The sequence below is a fragment of the Bombus bifarius genome, unplaced genomic scaffold (genome assembly GCF_011952205.1).
Source record: "Bombus bifarius isolate JDL3187 unplaced genomic scaffold, Bbif_JDL3187 scf7180000008227, whole genome shotgun sequence".
Lineage (NCBI taxonomy): Eukaryota > Metazoa > Arthropoda > Insecta > Hymenoptera > Apidae > Bombus > Bombus bifarius.
This window is the reverse complement of record NW_022884524.1, coordinates 960488-975258: the sequence shown is the minus strand read 5'-3', so window position 1 is coordinate 975258 and position 14771 is coordinate 960488. Positions and strand designations below refer to the sequence as shown.

Below are 14771 nucleotides of genomic sequence, written 5' to 3'. Positions count from 1 at the left end.
AATTAAATTCGACCGACTGATCGAACGTCAATTAAGAAAAACGAATATATCGAACGATTAACGCATACCATAGAGGTAACATTAATTGAGACAAGTTTCGTTATCCTGTTATTTCTGATCCTCGTTTAACTTTACGGTATTACGTTGAGACCGTAAACCATCGGGCAAAAATTCTACCGGCTTATTACATTTTCATAAATAAACCGCCGGCGTCGTGTAAACGGGCCCTGCGTATGCAAGACGATCAGTTTTATTTCACTTGTACGTGCACCGCGGTGACCAAAGTTTTCAGCGCAGAACTACATTCAAGTTGGCAGATTTACGACGCCCGCGAGAATTATATCGAGATCCTACACAACCTCTGCAACGTATTATCGAATTCGCGTTTTCGTGCATCAGAAATTTCTAATAAATCTCCATCGACAACGGCAACACGTGGAAAAGAAAAAGAAAAAGACTGATACGTTTCGCGCTGTTTTTAACTTAGAAATAACGTAAAGTTAAAAGAAAAAAATAGTAGTAACTTCTCCTTTTGTACTTGTGTTATTTGCACGATTTCTTTCTTTCGTTCGAGCTTTCCTTTCCTTAAAAGCAATCGGAAAAAGCAAACTTCCATCGAGGCGACAAAGAAAAGAACTCCGCAAAGAGATACGTAAACTCACCGATAATGTGGTGGTACTTCTCGACGAACTGTGCGGTACTTTGAATTCCCATGAGTGCCACGTCGATGTTGGAATACCAGGGTGCGGAATATCGTGGCTCCGACTCGACGCAACCAACACCTGACATCTGCTCGATCGTCACATAATTCCCGTACGGGATTTTACCACTGAACACTTTTCCGGCCACGGGGAACGCCGAGACCGTTTTAACGATCGGCGACTCGCTGTCTGACCACGCACCGGCTTCAACCACTTTCTCCACTGTATCTGAACCGAACCGGCGAGAGGAGGGGGGTTCACACCGCAAGAAAAAAAAAGAAAAAGATCACCTCTCGAAGAACACTTTCGATCTGGGGCGCGCGCGCGCCTCGATCGTTCCAAATAGATGCACTTGTGTCAGGATCGTAAACGAATAAGAAAGGAACCACGCGTGGAATACGCTTCACCGTCGTTGATTCTTGGCTTTCTCGATCGGCGATGCTTTTTTCAATCGGCCATCGTTCACCGCAGTTTCCTGTAATTCAAATACTTGTGGTCAGACACGATGCAACGCGATACTGCAGCGTGCATACGATTTAGACGACTTTCGACCGCCGAACGGTATTAAACCGTGAGGAATCGGAGCGAATCTATTACGGTGGCGGATAAAATTACCGGTAGATAAACGGAACCTATAAATTATCGCACGAGCCACCGATATCTCGAAGATGTGAAATAAAAATACGGAATCGTGTAGGATTTATCAAAGCTGAAGATTATACGAGAGTCCTAAAGGAGCACGCGCAGACTCGCGGCACAGCGAGAATAGAACAATATACAAACGAGCGGACACACGCTGTGGCGTGTTCCGTGAAATTGACCAAGGCTAACATACCGCTAACGATCAACGAAATCCTTTCAAACCGCACGAAATCTCTGGTCGTCTTCGTGTAATTCGAACGCTCCGTAAAAAATACGTTGGCGCGAATTGATATAAAGCGATTAATACGTCACGTGTGCGTCATAAACTTGACACAAATTGGAAAACTTGTTTTACGAATCATCTTTATGAGAAAGTCCTTAGTAGTTCTTTAAACGCTCGTTCAAATTAATCAGGTTAATTCGAGTCGCTCGAATCGAAGTAACTTTACTCCGACTTTGTATTCACGCGGCACAACTTGCCTTCAAATGCAATAGAATAGCGTACACGTGAAATTGACCGTGGTTTTAGATGCCAACATGGTAAATTAGAAATCAGATTACGTCTTTAAGATCGCTAGATTAGTAAGTTAATGAGTCGATGAATCTCGAGTCACGTTTTATAGGTGTTGTCTTTTTCCTTTTTCTTTCTTTTCTTCTTTTCTTCGGTAAACTTCGTTAACGAAATAATGTATCGTTACATCGAAAGATGGTTTTTCATATTTCCTTGAAAAACTACTGTCCTTTGGGTTGTGTCACGTTTAAAAATAAAGGTGCGATATATTCATCTAAACAAAGGAGACGCGGCGGGAGACGCATTTCGCGAAAAACACGCTTGCGCGTTTAATGAAGTGCTACTGGAAACATTGCCCCTTTGATCGCCCATTTGCATCGACCATGCCTTTGTGTACAAACTCGCGCCGCTCTAATATCGCCTCGCGTTAATGTACAAGTCGGAGGAGGCTTTCGCAAGAACCAGCCTTCCTCGTCTTTTGTGAATTTATCGTTTCACTTTCTCCTTATTTCCTGTCCGGTGTTGGGTAGTGCGACTCGTTCTTTCGCTATAAGCATTGTCTTAAAATAACGAAAACACCGTCGACCAAACACGTTCGACGAACGATACCGGTGGTCTGGCTTGCGAGAACGATTTTTCCAACATCTTCACTGCCAACTCAAATATTATGGAACTCCTCCGTTCGCCCGAACCTGCGACAAACTATTTGTATAATAGTAGTTTGCCGATTCTTTCTATTAGCAACGAAATTTCGTTTAAAGAAATTTCGCGTTCGGAAAAGGAGAATCGAGTCGGTGGAAATTCGTTTCGTTTTTACCAATGGAATTCGAATAGACGTATATCTACCATAACTTTTCTCAAGCAGAGCTCGCATTTGGATAAATAGACTCTCGATCGGTGTTATTCTCGCGCTAAACGAAATTCCGTTTCATGAAATTCCCAATGCGATTCTACTAGGTACGATCTCTTTCGACTGCAGTTCACATTCCGTTAAATAAATCACTAGATAAACCTTCGTCCGAATTAACAGTGTCCGGACAAGTAGAATTCTTACAGCAACGATCGTAGTACACCTTGGTCACTTTAAATCGAGTCACTTTCCCAACGATCTGTTCGAACTCGGTTCTATTCGAGACACTGATTACCTCCTATTTTTACTGTTGCGTTCGGTACGCGTTCGGTACGCGTTCGGTACGCGTTCGGTACGCGTTCGGTACGCGTTCCTTCGTAGCTGACACGGGAGTATCCTTTCAAGGAAATCACCTTCTCTGCAACCGTGTGTATCGTATGCACAGCGAGCACAGGTAGCCGCGTAACGCGACGCTCTGTCAAACGCGACTACGCGATACACCCGCGTACCCGTCAACTCTATAATAAATCATTCGCGTGGAACCCGTGCGAATCCGTGACGAGTATCGCCGCCGGACACGACCGACCGGCACCACGTGTCACCTGGCACACAAACACACGCTCGCTCGGATTTAACTTCCACTTGTATTTCGTTCTCTCTGTACCGTTGTACGAACCGTTTACCTTACCGTGTTCTTTATCGTACGGTAATTATCGTCGGCAGAGAAGCGAAATATCGGTTGGATAGAAGATGGAAGGGAAGATCGTTGCACTAGTAGCCGCGCGCGACACGTACAACAACGAGGACGCTCGCTCGGTTAACGCGTCCGGTTTTCTCTGAGCTCGCGCGCGAGTCGGAACAACGACGACAACTGGTACGGTGACGACAAATGGCCGGACGACGAAGACTACGACGACGACGACGACGACGACGACGACGACGACGACGACGACGGTTGTTGCGAGGACGGTGCACGATCAACGACTGCTGAAAAGGAGAGCGCGCACCGACTGGTTGGACCGATAGGCATTGGCAGAGCGCTGGGACTCTCGTGAGCTTATTTTAAAACCGCTGTCCTTCCAACTCGGGCGACCGTCCTGCGGCACACGCTCGTAAACGACGCGCACGAGCGCCGATATCGTGTAATCGGGCTTCTTGGCAGACCGTGGCAAGTGTCAACCGAGAACTGTCGCTGGTTTCCATGGAAGAAACTTCCCGGCCGCTAGCTGGAACGTTTTCTCCTTTTACCGCGCTCGTAGCGAGTAAAGGATGACGCGTTATAACGGAGCCCGTTATAACGGAGGGAGTTCAACCCTGAGGAACGATCGAGTTTCGCGAAAAAGGCTCGTTGGGTAGCGAAACGCGTGCTGACCACTGGCTTCCTTTTTCCTTTCTATTTTATTAACTTTGGATGTTTCTTTTCGTTGTTCGTGTAGGGAAGAAAAGCTCGCGTGTTTCGATCGATAATTTACGACGGGTTGGTATCGTTGACATTTCGTTTTTGCAAAATACCACGTGTTAGGTGTTCCGAACGTTGGATATGTACGTAGTTACTAGATCGATAATTAAAATGAAAATAATACTTTGCTTCCGTGGCCGAGTGTACGATTCTTTTCTATACGTAGTAATTTCATTTTAGAATTTGACGATGATTTCGTGTGTGATGTTATCCTATTATGCAATAGTCGTAGATAATTTGAAAGTTTGGCGTGTAATATCGATTGTTCGATAACAAGGTAGAATCAACGTGACTCGTATTCTTCTTTTCCGTTTTCGTTGGAAATTTATTTAGAAAAAGAACGTAATTATAAACGAAAGTTGTACGATGTTAGATGATCGTGTATTAAACCACGCTAAACGTTATATTGTAAAATGTAAAGGACATAAAAAATGTAAAATTGCTGGCAAATACAGCTTTCTAAAAAATTGTACGCAAAACTACGCATCGGACGTATCGTAGCGAACACGATATTCGTTAAACGATACACAATTGTTTATCGATCGTTCTATATCAATTGTTTCGACCAACGCGGTAGTCGATTGGAAATAAAACTAACGACCTACATCTACATGTTGCACGATAACGAGTCACTGGTCGAACCCTGTGCCGATTACTGTGTCATCGGGTTTCTTGGCAGACCTCGGATTCACGCGACGAAACGCGATGAGTGTCAAGATGACGATGGCCGCGTGATTCTACAAACTACGAGCGATTTCGGGATCGTTTACTTGCGACTAAAAGGCAATGAACGAAAGCCACCAAACTTCTTCTAGAGAAACAAGAACGTGATTCAACTGTTTTCACGAAAAATCGCTCATTTCGACAACAAAAAAAAAAGAAAAAAAAAGAAAGATCACGCTGTTTCAAATTTTGCGCATGAACAAAATTTCTCGTTTCTTTACTATTATGAAAAGACACGAAACACGGATCGCTATCGTTCACAAATATTTCCTTCATTCACGCAATTTTCCTACATCTTTTATATACTTATATACACTTTTATATACTTATATACTCTTTTATATACTTATATTCACCGATATGCATCAAAAAGAGTAAAAGATATTCGATCCACATAGATGAATGAAATCGATTCTTTTATTGAAATTGTAAAATCTATCTGTACGTTTAAGAGGAATGTACGGATATAAGTCGATCTGTTCGTAACATATTCGATTATTTCCTTTAGATCGATGCATCTATATCTATACTATCTATCTATCACCTACTACGATATTTCACCAGGCAATTGTATAACGTGTATACGTGTATATGTATATATACGTAAAGCATATATCAGACGACAAACGTTGGCCAATCAGAATAGCACAAGCAAGCAAGCATCGCGATTAAGCTCGGCTGTCTAGCGAGCAACATTAACGAGTGAATTTCATTCGTCATGGAAATACTTGCGTTACACATGGTGGTTGCATTTAAACGTCCATATTTAGAAACAGTCTAATTATAATGAGAATATAGAAATAGCGTTCTATAATGGAGTTTGCCGTTGGTACGCCCGCTGCGCGTTATCTCGTGTAAACTGGCAGCACGGTTAGGCGAGCTTTTTGGCAGACGTTAAGCGCGACGGAAGACGCGCGAAGCGTCAACCTGTCGGCGAATGCTAGAGGGATCGAAACGGAAAATGTCACGACTGTATAAATAACGAAACACCTCGTGTGTCTATACGCGTTGACGAAGAACGCACGAGCAAACCCGTTTTCCTTTTCCTTGCTTATCTTTTATTTTCCTTACTTTCCTGCGCGAAGGAATGCGATGGATTATCGTCAAGCATCATCGCGCTAACTAGCAGGTTGTTAACGAGGATTTTGGCAAGTCCGTTCGTAACGCGATCCCAGTCGATTTGTCGACAGACGCACGCCTAATTAAATTGAAAAATTGTGCGACTTTGCGTAGAATAAGCAGCGTTGCAGCCGTTAATTAAGCAAGTTGCACATTGTGTTTCGGGTATTTAACTCGTTCCCTTGGTGCTTTCGAAGCAACGATGCTGCGTTTTTCTGACGATAGTTCGTAGACGAAGGACGGAACAACGAGAAGTCGAACAAATCGAAGAATCGATTTTCCATTGGAAGGGAATCTTTCGACGCTCGGATAGTTCTCTATTAATCGAGTCTTCCGCTTTCAAACGTTTCTAAAACGATATCTTCGTGGCTGGAAAGTGGGCACAGCGCGAATAATAAGGTAATTTTATCGTCTTATTATCGAGGATTTAGTCTCTCGAGTATTACGACGAGTACCGAAATTTATATATATGATCCATAAATAGAAAACGCTGAAACAACTATAATAATAATAATTAATAATAATAATAATTTAATGTCCCGACAAACAAGGATTTAAGAAAGAGATAAACTTTATAGGAGACCCTAATATCGATAATTTAAAACGTACAGATTAAGCTCGGTTGTCTTTTCATGGTTCTTCAAAATTCATAGAATCTATCTAAAATTAAAAAGCCTAACTAACTGTCCAAGATAAATGATCGTCTCGTGGAAACGAGCCACGTTCGAAGATCGATCCTCCATTTTCTCTAACCAGAATCTTATTTCACGTGACTTTGATCATTGTTGAAATAATCGCGACACGCTGGGACAATAACCCTGGTTCCGCGAGAACACGTTATTCGTCGAACGATGTTCGTTCACCGAATAATGGTCCATTTGAAAGGAAGAGATTTCGAAAGGGAGTTTGCATACAGTCGCGCCTATGCTTGATCTTGGATGTTCCTCGAAATCCAAAAATGCTACACCGGCATCGAACTCGTATTCCAGGGATTTTGAACCGGCTTACATCGGTGTCCTCACACCAACCGAGTAGTGTTTCCTCGAACAAAGAAACTGAATCAGTTCGCTAGTCGCAAGAAAAGCGACGAAATTCGAAGATATTTTGTGAAACGGTGAACGTTCTAAACGATCGTGCGAAAAGCAAGAATCGTTCCTGAAAATTAACTTCCTCGATGAAGTTGGGATTACTTGGAAGAAAACCTTGATAATATTACGGAAACTAAAAATTCGAAATAGATTCTGAGAAGTATGCTTTGGTTAAGAAAAGATAATCAAGTTATATGGTAAAACGCGCGCGCGTATGTATGCGCGCGTGTGTATTAAATATCTAAATTACCAGCAAATAAATTGAAAGGTTGACAAACAAATTGTAAATATTATTATATCATATTATTTCATCGTATTTATCTGAAGCGCGATCTTCACGATCGTTCGTCAACACTTTCATAATGTTCCAGGAATCATTTCAGTTCGTTGTCCCAATAAGGGCAGTACGTGCCAAGAATATCTAACGCTACTTTCTACGGAGGCAGTTCTGCCATGTTAGCGTATCCTAGAATAATGTTGCCATAATGTAACTGAGACACCGGCCTTAAAAACCTGACTACCCTTTAGCTCTCCTTTCTTACCATTTTACTATATAAAGATATTTACGGAGCAAACGGTGATAAAAAGAATATGAAATGTCCGTGTGCAACGCAATTATTTGTAACACGATGTTTCGTTGTTGGGAAGAGAAACGCACGTTGGCAGTCGTTATTCGCGGGAAAAATTGAATCGAAGGGGAGAAGAGAGTTTGAAAGACCGACGTTTACGCGCATGAATCTCGAACATCTCGCGCGGTACTGAAAACGCGAAAGAAACACGGTTGAAAAACAGGAATCACGACGAATTAATTTGACGGCACGATCGCCCGTAACGATATCAAGTAGTCGTTTTACGTTCAGAGAAAAGGCTGCGGCTGATCCTCGGTGTTACTTTATGCCGAAATTTTGACCATCGGATCGCATTCTCGATTCTCTGGCGAGGCCCGGCGTCCCTCTAAATCAAATGATATTAAAGAAGCGTCGTGTTCAAACCCGACGACAAATTCGAGAACATCGGAGTAAACGTTTTACCGTGAGAAACAAACGTAATTCTTATCCTAAATAACGATAATAGCGGCGATTCGTCTTGACGATCCGTACGAGACGAAGAAAAGAGAGAGAGAGAGAGAGAGAGAGAGAGAGAGAGAGGGAGAGAGAGAGAGAGAAATTGAGAAACGCGAGAAATTAATAATCCAAAGTTCTGAAATTTATTTCTTACTCACTGTGTTATAGCTGATATTTACAAAACCATTATATAAAATATTTCTAATCTATTTTCTTAGTCCAATGTTATAATCTTTTGCCTTTATACCATTTACGCCAAGAATACATGGTATCGTCTGCCCTTTCAAGGATCACGATCAACCTAAAACTCTGTCGTGTCTATCGTTGATAGAAAAAGAGTAGCACGAACCGACTAACAAATTAAAAAGAAACAAAGAAGCATCGTGACTCGTAAAATCGCGATAGAAGCGTCCGAGTAAAAACGATCCGAGTCCAAGCCCGTAAACCAACCACGCTAAGGTGACTAACGAACGATTCTCCAATCTGACTAATCGACAAAATTTACCCACTAAACGTTTACGAAAACAAATTAGAGGAATAAGCAAGAGGCTGTAAGAGGAATAAATCGCTTAACTGCCCGGCACTGATAAAACCATCGCTGGAAGGAAGAAGGACGCGTAACGACGTCGTTAAGAAGGCTGAAGAAAAAGGGCGGCCTTGGCGTGCACAAGCTTTGCCACTGTGGCCGTAATTTCTCGCGCTTTGTACGAAAGGGGAATCGCGTCTGGTTCCGCGAACCTCCGTCGCGAATTCCCTTCTCCGGTGAGTCCCCTTCGAACGCGGATTATTTTTGCCGGTGGCGGCAGTGTCGCGCGGACACGATGCCGGTCGAAAGTCAAAACACGGGGGCCCACCCTATATCAAACGTTTAATTGGGTGCTACGTCGCCGGACAGGAATGCGAACGTCGGTATAAATTTAATGAGACTCGCCTGACTCCTCCCGTTACCCGTTGTCCGCGTGTAAAACGCGAATGATTTTTAATTTAACGCCGCACCCGCCCAATTTGTCTGCCTGGGGCAACGTGTACGAGCAGCGAAGTCTTCGATCGAGGGTGAAACGACACGACGAGAAGCTACGAGTTCCTTGAAATAAAAACGAATATGTTTCGAAACGAAACGAAAATACGAAGGCAGTCGATCGCGATTGTTTCCCACTCGGACGCGATTTTTTATTTAACGCAACAGCCGCGCAATCTGTCTTCGTAAAGAGCGAAATCTTTGACGAAATCCGGGATGATAGGACGGGCGACCGATGGTCAGCTGAAAAATACGAGCTGCGAAAAGCTGCGAGTTGATAAGTTTGCGAGGATCGTTTACTTCTTTGCAATTGCTCGTATCGATCTCTTTAGTATCATTCCCCTTCGAGTATATAAAAGATAATATTTGGTGGTTGGAAGGAGGACAGAGGCACTAATGCACTAATGAATGCTAATGGGTTTCGAGCTATTTCGATGGAGTTGGTCTGCTTCCTGCTGCGGAGAGATGAGTAGGCGACAGTCGACCAGACCACTATCCGTCTTGTTTCTATACGATTTTAGTTTTCCAATTGCACGGATTTCTGGAAGATGCGTCACGTCTGATTAACGACGCCCTCATACTTGGAATACGGTCCTTCTCTAGCGTACCACGACCTCCCGTCGATCCGCTCTGAATCACCCCTTTCGCTCTCGATATAGATACGAGAGGCAGTTATGTAAGCGAACTAACCCTTTATTTCGTCCGAAGAACCAATCTGTTTGTGATATCTGTTTACGGTATTAACGAAAAGTGTCGGAAAAATCTGTCGACAGGTTAATTTATCGAATAACATACATAGAGAAAGAAGAATGTACGAGATATTTAGTTTCATGGTAGAAGTTCGTTTTGGAAGTTCGATAGGAGCAAAGAATTCGTGGGAAGAATGCGAGAAAAGACACGAAACGGGGCGCTTCAGGGTCGAAAAGCCCCGGAGAACAAGTAGAAAATAATACAGGGATTAATTTGAAGCAAGCTGCAGCGAGTCTCTTTGTCAGCGAGTTCTTTCGAGTCAGACGGCGTTCTCCATGCCAGTCCATCGACTCTTTTTTCCCTTGTGCTTGAGTCACCACACCGTAGCACTCGGGAACGCGGCACTTCAAAAATCGAAGAAACGAAAAGCGAGTAACTTAATGGCGTCAGTAACGCCACGTTTCTCCGCGACTTCGTGTTCTCCACGTGCGCTTTTGGTCAGATCTTCGTTGTTGCCTGGTCGTCTTTATCCGACAGCGATAATTCTTTCCGCTAAGAAATTTACGGTTCGGCTCTTGTCAACGATTTTTATCGGCTATGTACGATTTTTATCGTTTATGTCGTCCCCCTGTTATTCTTTTACTTTTCACACCCTTTTCCTTCAGTCTGCCTTTTCGAGCTTGCAAACCGGGAAATTAAGCCACGGAACGAAGAAGCACGGTTAATTGGCGATAAATTATCAGTTGCTAGTGTCTGAATTTGATCTTTCTTTCGTACTAAAAACCTCTATTTCTACTACTTACTTGTAGTAAGGTTTTCGCTTTCGTGTTTGTAGGAAAGATTCTTTGTCGTCCAGAGACATCGTATTTCATATCTGTAATTACGTTTATGAGTTTCGTATCCGATTATCGCTACCTCTAATCGCCGAACTAAGCAAAAACGCTCGCGACTACACGGACAAGGTTGTCAAAGAAGAACAGAATCTAAGATCGAAAGGACTTGTAGCGATCGTTGAGAAAAGAAAAGAAGCTACAAAATCGATACGGATGTTGAAAGCGATACTTTTGCTGTAAAATGTACATTTTCAGGTCTCTGTAGGGACGCTTGAACGAGTATAATTCGACTCGTCGACCTGAATTACGCTTACGAACGTAACAGTTTGCGATGAGAAGGGGACACTTTCTTGTGAAAGAGGAAATAAAATCTGCTCTGTTAAACGCGTGTTCTTAAATTTCTTTGATGACCGAATCTAGATGAATATAAATAATACTCGGCCGGATCTTAAATTCCAAGATCACGAGACAAGATCGAGACGTTAAAGCACACGACTGCTGAGAGATCGATCGAGACCGAAAGTTTTCGTAAAACTTGGAATCGTGGCGTAATCAGAGGAAAAGTAGGAAGCGTTTGGAAGAAAATCAGAAGCACGGAGTGGCATTCGTAGGATCGTGTTCATCGTCGACCTCGAAGCGTATCGCATTGGCTAACTGTCGGTGTACGACGAACCGAAGAGTTAGTATTCGTTCGTCGACGAACAACGACGTCACGGTTCTATTCCTGGCCGCGTGGACGCAGCGATATCTTTAGAGCAACCATCGGTAGTACAGTCCGTTTCCGAGCTTTCCTTCCTACGGGACCGAACGTTTTGCCAAAAGATGAACGAAGACGACAAGGATGATTCGTTTCGACCGATTATTTCGTCGTCTGGGCGTTCGATAGCCTGTGACATCATCGTTTGACTAAATCGAAACAGGAGATGCATCGGATCCTCGGTCGTCCGAGGATCTAACGTTTGTTAAATTAACGTCGAATATTATTTCGGAGACGTTCTTCTAACTTAACGTCTCCTCGGAACCTATAGAAACATTGAAACATTAGAAAGCTGGATACATTCGTATAGGTGAAAAATAAGGCACGAGTCGTAAGAAAGATGCGAACCAATAGTTTTGTATTAATTCTTCGGATTAATTTACAACGAGAGTAATTTATACGGAGGCTAGGATCAAAGGAAAGCTTAAGGTATCCCGATGAGGCAAGTTGTATGTCACTGTCTGGGCAGAATGAGTGCCGTGATTCGAACGGAATCCATTCGTTCGTCTGTCCCCGGGACGGAGAAGACAGCGCGGATTCCGGAAGCAGAGTGACCGAACTTTCGAATTGATGTATCTCTAAATAAAGCGAGCACGACTTTGGTTGTACCGTCGATTGAAGTCGGTAGCCTGTGTCTAGAGTCTACATTGAACTATCTGTTGGTCTTGGAGCCGGGCCAATCGCGATAGAAAAGGTAGGGGTGAGAATAAGATTAATGCCGCGCAGCCGTCTCTAATGTACAAAATAATCGTAATTAAAGAGGAATTTGGTAAAAAGGAAAATATGGATATCGAGTATCTCACGTTGGAACGATATAAGAGAAAAGAAGACGAGAAGACGAGAAGAAAGTTCTCCGATAGAGTCGTCCGTAAGACGAAAGAACATCAAGAAGAATATCTTTCTTTCTTTTTTCTCTTTTCGATGTGATTCGGCCGGACTGAAATATTGACCTGGAAAATGGATAACTTCTATTGAAAGTGGCACTACGCCAAACACAATAATCTTAAACGAACGGTGCCATGTTGTGTGGCATCTTTGTTTGCGATTGCACGTAAACGCGTGAACAGTATCGTAGTCTACGACTATTTATTGGGCAAAGTTTATTTGCACAGCGGACGTTGCAACTTAAAATCGCACGCGCCGACACCGTTCTCCAGACGGGAGTTGTACGACCGCTGCGGCCGTTTGTTTGAACTGGCAAAATTAGTGAACTTTCGGGTCGCTAATTATGTTACGACTGTTACGACTGTTACGACGTTCGGGAACGATGAAAACGCCTGAATGTCGCCAATGGTTCCCCTTCGCTGCCAGAACTTTGCTGCTTAACCGATCAAATTCTGTCAACTTTGTCCGTAAATTTTCCGCCGATTAACATCGACCAAAACATGTACCATAAAACACTACGATGATTAAGATAAAACCATTAGTCAACGAAACGCACGCGCAGATACAAACGACGGAGTAACGTTGGATCATTCGATAATCTCTGAAAGAAATTCTAGTAAGCAAATATACGCAAGATATGGGGGTTAATCGTAGATATCGCGACTGAACGAAGATGTAAGTGAAACCGAACATCGTCACGATCAAACAATTATTCCGTATTAATACTATCTACGAATTTTGATCGTAATTGTTGATCGTAAATTTCAGCAATTGCCACTTGATTTTACCTTCGAAATTCGAACTAGTAAAGCAACGGATGATACTTTTTATGGGATGGCCTGGTACGAAAAGATTCGACGCGAAATTTAATTATAACACGCATGACTCACGAAATATATACCTTTCGTCGAAATTAGACTGATATGAAAAATGTGAGATATAAAAAGTCTATAATGAACCATCGATTCAAAAATAAAATCACCGCTGGAAAATAAGAGGTGAACGCGCTATGGCCCGATACCTTACGACGTATAAAAAGGATTACACGTGGCCCTCGACCAGGTACAAACGCAAGATAACTTCGCTAAGCGAATATGCTTCTTGCAAATGCCACGATCGTCCACGAGAGATAAAGCCGCTGGTACGTTGCGGGGACGATTATGACTGGAGTCGCACGGGTCCCATGGGGCGGCTTCTGGACCCAAAGCTTTATCCTGCAAAAACGGGACCGCATCCGGAAACCGAAGCCACGAGATTCGATCAACCAGCCACGTACATGAGAAAGGTAAACGCAATAATGGTGTAAATCGCCTTACGATCGCATTACGTCGAGACGCTCGTTTCAGTTGGAAGAGAAACATCCTAATCTCTATGGAGTTCTACAGAGTACTCCTATCGACGAAGTAATTAAACGCGTTGACGAAGATCGACTGAAGACAACGTACCAGTTGGATTATTCCGACAAAGGTGAGTTTTTTCGAGAACGCAACCAAGAATATACGCGTATAATTCCGCAGAACGTAATTGTCGGTCGAGATAAAAACGTAGAAACTGTGATCCAGCTGAAGAATTTGTAGAATATCTTGTAATTTGAAAGTCTATACCTGATACGTTCTATTTTATTTCCTACGAACGCGCCGTGCGTTACTTTCGGTGTTATCGGAAAACAAATTTTCTGAATCGTCGTTCGATGTTACAACAGCCGCGCCAATGGAGGATATCTCTACGGGGGCTCCCTGTGCTATCAGACAAGAAGAAGCAAAGGACATAGACTGTCGACCCTCTACTCGAGCTAAGCTATCGAAAGTATCTAGTGGAGACGACAGAGACAAAATAGGAAAGAGGCGGTCGAAGAGAGTGGCCGGGGCTGAAGACGAATCGCAGGAAACGCGATTACTTCCGTGGCGATCGGAATACCAAGATACTATCAGTAAACTAGGTCAATCGATTCTAAAATACAACATTCATCAAAAACACGATAGTGCACCAGCTTGGGCGGCAGCTGCCTTGTAGAAATTAATTGTATCGCTGTGTTCAATAAACGATATTCCATCCGGATCCAGTTCTCGATCCAGTTACGTTTAACGCGATCGCCAGAAAATACTCGCGAAAAAGAATTTATTTCCATTTTCCTATTCACTCCTATTGCCGATACGTGTAAAGGAGAGCGTTCTTATTTCACAGAAATACGTAATGTCCCTTTCCTCGCAGAAATAGATAATATCGAAATATTCGAAGACATTCAGAAATATCTAAAACCTTGAAGTTGCTCGAGGAACTCAGTCAGCCTGCTCGCAGTATGGAAGACGGACAAATTACGTAGAACTAGAAAATAATATAGTACATCAAATTCCGTGTAATAATGCACAAAAGCGCTATGCATCTCTCGACAACGTGTTTCGCAGAATAAATTAAAATAGCAACTTTCTCT

At 43.0% G+C, this 14771-nt stretch overlaps 1 protein-coding gene across 2 annotated transcripts; it reads left to right on the top strand.

Annotated features, from left to right (window-relative positions):
* The first annotated feature begins 13105 nt into the window (after positions 1-13105).
* On the top strand, positions 13106-14392 carry LOC117211292. 2 transcript variants are annotated; one of them, XM_033455002.1, is made up of 3 exons: positions 13106-13625; positions 13726-13807; positions 14043-14392. In XM_033455002.1, exons 1-3 carry the CDS (start codon positions 13350-13352, stop codon positions 14351-14353), a joined length of 669 nt encoding a protein of 222 aa, XP_033310893.1. In that variant the 5' UTR covers positions 13106-13349; the 3' UTR covers positions 14354-14392. The 2 variants fall into 2 exon arrangements, with proteins under 2 accessions (XP_033310893.1, XP_033310892.1); XM_033455001.1 differs by having other exon boundaries at positions 13687-13807.
* The last annotated feature ends 379 nt before the right edge of the window (positions 14393-14771 follow it).